Source organism: Zootoca vivipara, chromosome 9 (genome assembly GCF_965207765.1).
Source record: "Zootoca vivipara chromosome 9, rZooViv2.hap1.1, whole genome shotgun sequence".
In the NCBI taxonomy this organism is placed as follows: domain Eukaryota; kingdom Metazoa; phylum Chordata; class Lepidosauria; order Squamata; family Lacertidae; genus Zootoca; species Zootoca vivipara.
The window spans coordinates 16889238-16898859 of record NC_142592.1 but is presented as its reverse complement, the minus strand read 5'-3'; the positions used below and the strand labels follow the sequence as shown (position 1 = coordinate 16898859).

Here is a 9622-nt window from a genome sequence, read left to right as displayed (position 1 = left end):
CCTTCAGATGGCTGCCCGGGAGGGAACGTTGCCCTCGAGATGGAAAAAGGCTGCTCACCCCTGATCTGTTATCATATTGATGCAAACGTCAGCTTGCTATCGCATTCCTGAGGGTTATTGTGCCATCTCTCCCGGCGGCAAGCGGAGAATTCCTAGTTAAACGGTGTTAAAACACGGAAGGCAGCATTTTTTTCAGGATCCAGAGCAGCGCCTGTTCCCTGATGCTCCGTGATGCGCGTTCTCCCTTCTTCTTGCAGCGCAAATTTCGGTTTTATTCTTATTATTTTTGCAGAAGGCTCGCAGAGCACAGCACTAGCCGCCTGATTGCGACCGCGTGCGGGCGAGCCCTTCGGAACGCGCCGCAGCCAATGAGAAGCGCGTTTCATATTGATGAGCCGCCGCCAGCCAATGAGATGGCGAGCGAAAGTCGCAGAAGTCGAGAGGAGCGAGGCAAGGCGAGCCAGAACTTCTCTCCCCTTCGGAGGGCGCGCTGCTCTCTTGGGTCGCGTCCGGTTGATCGCCGGCCGGGGATCGCGCTGCCCTCGCAGGTGATCCGCGTGAGCGGCGCTCCCCTCAATTAGGGGAAGGGCTTTTAAGGCGCTGTCTCTGCTCAGGACTGAAGATCGCAGCTGCGGGAGCGGAGAGCGGCTGGGTGGGGATCTCTCGGGAATCTCCATGCCCTGGCTATGGAGAAGGGGGCGCCCTGGGGAATCCTGCCTCGCCTGTGCGTGCTGTGCACGGCGCTGCTCTGGCAACTTTGGCCCTGCGGCGCCCACGCCAACTGGATGTGAGTAGAAGCGGGTACCGAGCGGGATCCCTTGTGTCCCGGGGTCGGGGGTGGGGTGATCGAATTGGCTGCGCCTCTCCTGCCTTCGGGACAAATGCAAACCGTTCTCAGCTCTGCAGAATGTCTCTCAAAGAGTAATAGAATCGTAGAGTTGGAAAGGGAGCACGAGGATCATTAATCCAACCCCTTGCTGTGCAGGAATACGCAGTTGTCCCGTAAGGGGATCGAACCTGCAACCTTGGCGTTATTATCAGCACGGTTCTCAAACCAACGACGGTACCCAGGCGTTAACTCGATTCTGAGCTTTTGGCAGTTTTCACACGTGCGGGGTTTGAATCTCCCGGGTCTGTGCGTAATAGAATGCCAGCTTTCCCGCACGACACGGAAGCGCCTTTCTTTTTTTTGCATGTGCGAGCCGCGGCTTTTTATAAGGAAAGCTCTTTGGTGGGTTGTCACGCGACTTTCAAACCTTCGCCTGGTGGGCCAGGATGCTCATTCCCATAACAAATGCCGCCGCTCTTAAAGGGGCGGTTGCATGCATTTATGCTGATCCAAAACGAGCTGCTTTTCTAAGGAGGCTCGAAGAATCTGCGGAATCCTGTTGCCTTCTTGAGAGAAGAAACGCCAAGGCAGGATGTGTGCAAATGCTCCTGAAACACCTTTTTAAACGTCCCTTTTTAAACTGGGAAATGTTAGTGTGTGATATATGGCAGAGACATTGCCTGTACATTTTTACCAGGGTTGGGCATTTTCACCATCAAATAACACATTGCAAATGTAGCAAAGCGGAAGGCTGATTTCATCCTTAGAAGTTTATAGAACGCCCTAGAAAGCGAACTTTTTCGATTCCTTTAGTAAAAATAAATACAAACCTGCCTCCCCTTTTATAATATTCATAAATGGTGGCAGCCAGGTTTGCAGATCTACTTTGTGTGTTGTTGTTTGAGAAGAACCTGAAACCCTGATTTGATTTGAAGGTACGAATCTGTTTGAAACTTGGGTTACATGATAGAGGGCTCTACAATTCAGCATGTATTTATTCATGCCCTACTTTTCCTCCAAGGAGCTCAAGGGGTACATGCCTAGTTACCGCTCCCCCTTCCCATTTTATCCTCGCAACAACCCTGCAGGGTAGGTTAGGCAAAGAAACAGTGGCCGGTCCAATGAGTGAGTGAAGATTTAAAGCTGGTCTCCCAACCCTCTAAACCAGGCATAGGCAACCTTGGCTCTCCGGATGTTTTGGAACTACAACTCCCATGATCGCTAGCTAAAAGGGCCAGTGGTCAGGGATCATGGGAGTTGTAGTTCCAAAACATCTGGAGAGCCAAGGTTGCCTATGCCTGCTCTAAACACCAGATCACCCACCAAGGGACTGTTCAGTCCTCTTTCTGACTTGCCGAGTCAGAAGGCCAGAGTGGGGAGCCTCTAGCCCAGCATTTCTCAATCTTGGGTCTGCTGTTGGACTACAACTCCCATCATCCCTGGTAGCTGCGGATGATGCGAGTTGTAGCCCAAAAACATCGCCCACGTTTGAGAAAGGGTGCCTAGCCCTTGGACCTCATTAGATTCTCTAGAACACCTGTGGGGCCCTTTTGGCCAAGCTCACCTGCCCCACACCTGATGTCATATAAGGTAAAGGAAGCCTGATATCATGGTGGCACCAGGTGATTGACAGATGGGCAAATCCACCCAACTATCAAATCCGGCAGCGCCATATAATGCTTTTGGAAGTGGCCCAATAAAGATTACAAGGTATTCTGAGCATCACTTTTTTTTTAAAGGGAAACGTCCAGATTTGTTTGTTTGTTTGTTTTCAAATATATTTATTGGTTTTATAAAACTGGGAAAAGAAAACATAAAAAACACAAAAATACAATAAAGAAACACATAAATCACAAAACAAAAAAATACAAAATACACATTAAAAAAAACCATATTATATCACTCATATGTCTTAACATTGTTGACTTCCTCAAGTCCCTCTTTTCTGCTTTTCATTATATATCATCCTTAGTAATTTCTATATCATGCAACGTCCAGATTTATTTATTTACAGTCGTACCTTGGAAGTCAAACGGAATCCGTTCCGGAAGTCCGTTTGACTTCCAAAACATTTGAAAACCAAATCACAGCTTCTGATTGGCTACAGGAAGCCCCGTCAGATGTTTGGGTTCCAAAAGAATGTTCACAAACCGGAACAATCGCTTCCGGGTTTGCAGCGTTCAGGAGCCTAAACGTCCAAGTTCCCGGGCGTTCAGGATCCAAGGTACGACTATACTTGATTGATTGATTGATATACGGCCCTTCATCATAAGATCTCAGGGCGGTTTAAAGATTAAAATGCAGGATAAAACAAGTAAATAAGTAAAACAAAACAACAAAATCATAACACCCCCCCCTTCCCACATCAATCAGCCAAAGGCCTAATGAAGAGGAACGTTTTTGCCTGGCGCCTAAAAATATAGAATGAAGGCGCCTGGCGAACCTCCCTGGGGAGAGCATTCCACAAATGGAGCCACCACAGAAAAGGCCCGTTCTTGTGGTGCCACCATCCGGGCATCACGTGCAGGAGGCTAAGGAAGAAGGGCGTCAGGTGATGAATGCAGAGAGGCGTTCCTTGAGGTATTGCAGTCCTGAGCCATTTAAGGCTTTATAGGTCAAAACCAGCATTTTGAATTGGGCCCAGAAACTAATTGGTAGCCAGTGCAGGCGTGCCAGGATCGGTGTGACAACTCCCATTGGACTCAGCCAGCGTGGCCAATGGTCAGGGATGATGGGGGTCGTAGTCCAGCAACATCCGAAGGACACAGCCTTGGCTACTCCCTCTGTGGGTCTTCCGTGAATTTGTGTTCCTTTGACCCTCCTGTATTTCGATAGTCCTTTCACATCGCTGGGTTGTTTGAGCTGCGGCTCCTCTTTCCTGTTTTGGCCGCTCTCATCTTATCTGTGTCAAATGAAATGCCCAGTGCTTGGGTCTCACCCCAGGGGCTGCTTTTTCAGGTGGCTGGGCATGGCTTCCTTCGGTGTCCCCGAGAAACTGGGCTGCGCCAACCTGCCTCTGAACAGCCGTCAAAAGGACCTGTGCAAGAAGAAGCCCAACCTCCTACCCAGCATCCGCGAAGGAGCCCGCCTAGGGATTGAGGAGTGCCGGAGCCAGTTCAAACACGAGCGCTGGAACTGCCTCCTCCCGCTCGGGATGGCCTCTACGGCTTCCAAACCTTTGCCCATCTCTGCGGCTCCTGCTTCCTCCGTCTTTGGCTATGAACTGAGCAGCGGTAGGTCCTCTGGTTGGGGGGAAAGTAACGGGTTTGAGACACACCATTTCTCATGTCCCAACAATGCAATACGCATTAGAAATTAGCCAGGTGCCAGGTGCCTTTTGCGACTGGCACGGGGCCAATTGTGATCGTGTGGAGACCATGGGCAAAAGTTCCCCATCCTCGCCCTAATTCAAAGGTAGCCAACATTTGCCTTCCAAATGTCGGTGGTCTACAATTCCTGTCATCCCCAAGCAGCAGAGCCAATGGTCAGTGTTGTTGCAACATCTAGAGGTAAAGGTAAAATGTAAAGTCCAGTCAGAGGCGATTGTGGGGTTGCGGCACTCATCTCGCTTTCAGGCCGAGGGAGCTGGCATTTGTCCACATACAGCTTTCCGGGTCATGTGACCAGCATGACTAAAGCACTTCTGGCACAAAGGAAACCAGAGCGCATGGAAACGCCGCTTACCTTCCCGCCGCAGCGGTACCTATTTATCTACTTGCACTGGTGTGCTTTCAAACTGCTAGGTTGGCAGGAGCTGGGGCCGAGCAATGGGAGCTCACCCCGTTGTGGGGATTTGAACCGCCGACCTTCTGATCGGCAAGCCCTAGGCTCAGTGGTTTAGACCACAGCACCACCTGCATCCCTCCTAGAGGACACCAACCTGGCAACCGCTGCCCTAGGTTATGTGATCTCGGTACACTGGCCCCAATCCAAAGCAAGCTGGTAACACTGAAGTCCCTTTGAACTCCGTTGTGACTAAATTGCCCTGTTGATTTCAGCTGAACGTAAATGGAATGAATTTCCCCGGGAGGGGGGCCAAGATTTCTCTCTCTGCTGGCTTAATGGGAGCGGGCACCATTCTGGCCACAGGACCATGGTGCCAACCTTTTTGAGTGATGCTTCAAAGAGTGGTACACTCCTATCTGGGATGGTCGTCCTCTTCCCCCCAAGCGTGCAGCTTTGGGAGGGATGCACATGAGGCGGTGAGGGTGGAAGGGGACAGCTGCCTAGCCCACCAGATCAGTCGAATCCAACCCTGGCAATCAGTGGGGTGACAGATGTCACAGCCAGATTGCCCTCACCATCCTAGAGATTGAATTCCATATTTACACCAGCTTTCAATCCCCACCCATGCAGAGCTCTCTCCCTCGCAAGATTGAACGTCTTGCTGCCTGCAGGTAGATTTTCGAAAATCCCGTCCTCTGAAAGACACTGCCTTGTGGCACAAAACGGATCGAATCCATCACACGTGTTTTATTTTATTTCCCAGTTTCTCAAAAAAAAACATAGGGTAAGTATTCGGCCCCCTTTTTGAAGGAGGGGATTTATCGCACTGACTCTTCCAGGGTGCCTTATCTGCTGAGCAATTGTAGAAATGACATTGTGGAGAATGTGGCAAGATTTTTGAGTGACGCCACAAAATTACGTCACCGTAGGTCCCAAGAACCATTTTCGTATCTCACGGTGCCTGTACAGTTTCATCCTAAAGTATCTCCAACTATGTTTCGTTAACTGTGTTGTGTACAGTTGTACCTTGGTTGATGAATGCCTTGCGAGTCGAACGTTTTGGCTTCCGAACGCCACAAACCCGGAAGTGAGTGTTCCGGCTTGCGAACGTTCTTTGGAACCCAAACATCCGACACGGCTTTCGCGGCTTCCGATTGTCTGCAGGAGCTTCCTGCAACCAATCGGAAGCCGTGTCTTGGTTTCTGAATGTTTTGAAAGTTGAACGGACTTCTAGAACAGATTCCATTTGACTTCCGAGGTACGACTGTATATGATGCACTTTTTCTATGCCGATAAAGGAGATTGATTGAATGAATGAATGAATGAATGACTGTGTCTTTCTGCAGGTACCAAAGAAACAGCGTTCATCTCAGCGGTGACGGCAGCAGGCCTTGTGCATTCCGTGACTCATTCGTGCAGCGCGGGGAATATGACCGACTGCGCCTGTGACCCCAAACTACAGAGCGGTGGCTCGGCCAGCGAAGGCTGGCACTGGGGCGGCTGCTCCGATGACATCCAGTATGGAATGTGGCTGAGCAGGAAGTTTTTAGATGGCCCTGCGGAAAACGTCACGGGGAAATATGGCAGCAGGCTGCTAGCCATGAACCTGCATAACAACGAAGCTGGAAGACTGGTATGGATCTGACCCCTGCCCTCCCATTCCATTTCTTTCCCTGTAATATGTAGCCAATGAATGGCAGAGGGAGACCGTTTCTTGGCTGCTTCCCCATGTCCCTGGTCTTAAGCCATCATGCCCTGAGATCGTCCATCTCTTTGACCTGCACACGAAAAGATAGCTTCCTCTGATTATGCATTCCCTTTGTGGAGCTTTTCTTTAAGAAACCTGCAGGTGTTAAATGTGAAGGTTGAAAACTTGTCTTTCCCCCACCATTGCATTTCAGTCTGAACGGTGCCCCTGTCTGACAAATTCTGGGCCATGCACAAAGTGGCTTATTTATTATGGGGTAGATCCAGGCCTATGCAGAGTTGTGTTCGCACGGTTTTTCAGCGGTTCCGCCTTCCCTCTGCAGCCTGCTAAAAAAACTACTCCGGAAAGTTGGGGGACAATCCTAAGCCGCCTGGGAGGGCAGGTGTTGGGGGCTGCAGGTGGAATTTGTGAAAATCACTTCTCCCCACCCTTCGCATGAACCTCAGATGAATCGGGGGCCCTGCTGTGAGCAGAAAGAGCCTGATCATTCATGGAGGGGCCTGTATTTTTATCCTGTCCACCCTCTAAGGTTGCTCAAAATAACTGCCCTGCCACCTTTTGTGTCTTCCTCATCCTGTGTTGTCTTCACAGCAACTAGCTGCGAAGTAAGTTAAAGTGTTCACTTAGTGAACATCACAGCCAAGTCCAAGGCTAACCACTAAACTCTCTAGTTTTTAGAGACCCAGGATTTGCCACAGAAGGTGTGACTTATAAGCAGCATCCTACCACCACCACTGCAGGAATTAAAACAAAAATATATATTCTAATATATTTAACATATATAATATATAATATATTCTAATAATATATAATGGAGCTCTGATCAGTACTGTACTCGGATTTTGCAAGCTCTTAGCTGTCAGAGATGCTATTTCAGATATTAGTTGGGGCTTGGGTTAGCAACGATTTCAGTAGAGGACAAGATTCTCGTGAAAAGGATGGTTCTCGTGGTTCAGGTGCACACACCAGCTGCTCTGGCATAAAATATAGATATGATCTTGCGCTTATTCAGATGCTTCCACAGATTGATGTGCCATTTTTAAGAACATGAGAGGTGCACTTGGGTAGAGTTATTTTGTTTAGGTGGGGAAGACGAGTATTTTTGTGTTGGAGAAAAAAGCACGTGTGTCTCTGGTATCTATATGTGTTGAAAGTGTAAGAGTGAGACTAGCATGCCCGCCTTACATATTTTTCCTGGTCCGGGAGGAATGCTTTTTTTGTTGTTGTTCTTAAACACACAAAAACAACCATAACAATTGTGTTGCTGTCCATGTGCAAAATCAATTTTGTGTTATCTCCACAATCGGAGCCAGCAGGACATAGGTGATTCCCTGCGGCAAGTATGAGGTAGTCTGACGACAGGGCAACAGCAACGACGGCGCTGTCTCTAATTTTGAGTTATGCAGCTCTATCACCACCACGGCAGTCGTGTTGTGTTATGCCACGACCCCCATAACAACCATTCTGTGAATCGCCCCGAGATCTTTTCATGAAGGGCGGTATTTAAATTTTGACAACAATTAATAGCAGCAACAGTAATAATAGTTGTTGGGTTTTTTTTTGTGACTACTGCCCCACAGCTCTTTCTCAAAATTTGAAATTTGCCTTCTGCTCCTAAAAGGCTGCCAACCTTTGCCCATAGCTGAAGAGACTGGGTGTAGTTCTGTTTTGAGAAATGGCTTGGCTCTTTGGCTGCAAGAACTGTTTCAATGAAAACAAGAACCTGAGCTCTACTTGTGCATATGGCTCTCTCTCACTTACATGTCTGCTTTTTTGTTCTTTAATCTCTGGCCTCATTTCTGAGAAGCAGGCGACTCCCAAATGGAAGATGTTTAAACATTTTGGGCACTGTCGTTTCATAGCCTCAGAAGTGTAGAATCTGTTGCTTGGTAGTTGTCAAATGAGCGGAACGTTGCTTGATTGTGGATTGTTTTGGTCTCAACTTTTCCCCAGGCCGTCGCAAAGCTGATGTCGGTGGATTGCCGTTGCCACGGAGTCTCTGGTTCCTGCGCTCTCAAGACGTGCTGGAAGACTATGTCCTCCTTTGCCAAGATTGGCAGTTTTTTGAAAGAGAAGTACGAAAGCAGCATCCAGATTTCGGACAGGGCGAGAAGAAAGATACGCAGGAAAGACAAAAGGCAGCGGAAGATACCAATCCGCAAAGAAGATCTGCTGTACATCCACAAGTCCCCCAACTACTGCGTTGAAGATCCCAAACTGGGAGTTCCCGGGACGCAGGGGAGGGAATGCAACCGTACCTCCGAGGGGCCAGATGGCTGCAACCTCCTGTGCTGCGGCCGCGGTTACAACACACACGTCGTCAGGCAAGTGGAGAGATGCGACTGCAAGTTTGTCTGGTGTTGTTACGTACGCTGCAGAAGATGTGAGACCATGACCGATGTCCATACTTGCAAGTGAAACCGTACCTGCCCTGAAAATAGATGACGAGAGAAACACCTTGAGAAGTAGCGTTCTCGGGGTCGTGCTAAGTAGGCATCTCGAGATGAAGAGCCTCAAGGTCCAGAGGTGTTGGTTCGTATCGAAAGGGCAGCTCAGAATAAGTAGAGGCCCCATTTAAAACTAATAGTAGTGGAGACCTGGATCACCTGAAGAATTTTGCCTAGCTGGGTGGCCTACTTGAGCGACTCGTGTCCATGTTCGCCGTGAATAGTCAGTATTTTGATCAGTGAAGTCGAGATGGACACGCTGGACACGCTCAGTTCTCAAGGCAGCCAGAAGAGCTTAAATGAAACATTCGGAGGCTACAATGACGCCTGGTACGAGATAAGCTGATCCCGTGTATTAAGAGTACTCTGTTTATTGAGTACCTCTGGGAGCAAAGGATTACCAGCAGTTGTACAGCTGTTTGCTTAGCTAGTCAAAGGTTAAGGGTAAGACTGAGATGTTCATCATTTAACCAAGCCAAGTCTAAGATGGGTTGAATAGCTTCCATGGACAGATCTGGACCTTGGCGTTGGAGTACACGCCAGTTTAAACAAAATGATGTGTAGCTGTGACCTCATGGTGGTTTTTTTAAAAGTTTTTTTAGTTGTGTCTTCTCCAGTGCCATTAAAAGCTTCATTGAGGAACAGGGAGAGAAATGGAGCAGCTTTGTGGTGTCGTCGCTTAAGGCATTCTCATTCCTCCCCCCCCCACCAAATTATGCTGATTATTTTTGTTTTGTGATGTGATGCTCCATTCTTTTTATGGAAATGTGTCCCATATGCTATTGCTAAACACACCTGTCTGTGACTATAACACGCCAGTGTGCTATGAAAACTATGGTGTGTGGGTCAGCGAATTGGTGCATGCTCCATTGACAGGAGGATCATGAATCCATGATGATCTTCTTCACATTA

At 48.6% G+C, this 9622-nt stretch overlaps 1 protein-coding gene across 1 annotated transcript; it reads left to right on the top strand.

Moving 5' to 3' along the window:
* Nucleotides 1-461: 461 nt before the first annotated feature.
* Nucleotides 462-9352, top strand: WNT16 (Wnt family member 16). The gene is made up of 4 exons (XM_035127302.3): nt 462-787; nt 3788-4062; nt 5902-6188; nt 8217-9352. Exons 1-4 carry the CDS (start codon nt 687-689, stop codon nt 8679-8681), a joined length of 1128 nt encoding a protein of 375 aa, XP_034983193.3. The 5' UTR covers nt 462-686; the 3' UTR covers nt 8682-9352.
* The last annotated feature ends 270 nt before the right edge of the window (nt 9353-9622 follow it).

Coding starts and splice junctions, on each gene's coding strand:
- WNT16 (XM_035127302.3), top strand. CDS start 687: ATGGAGAAGGGGGCGCCCTGGGGAATCCTGCCTCGCCTGTGCGTGCTG. Junction 788..3,787: donor GGCGCCCACGCCAACTGGAT/GTGAGTAGAAGC, acceptor CTGCTTTTTCAG/GTGGCTGGGCATGGCTTCCT. Junction 6,189..8,216: donor ACAACGAAGCTGGAAGACTG/GTATGGATCTGA, acceptor ACTTTTCCCCAG/GCCGTCGCAAAGCTGATGTC.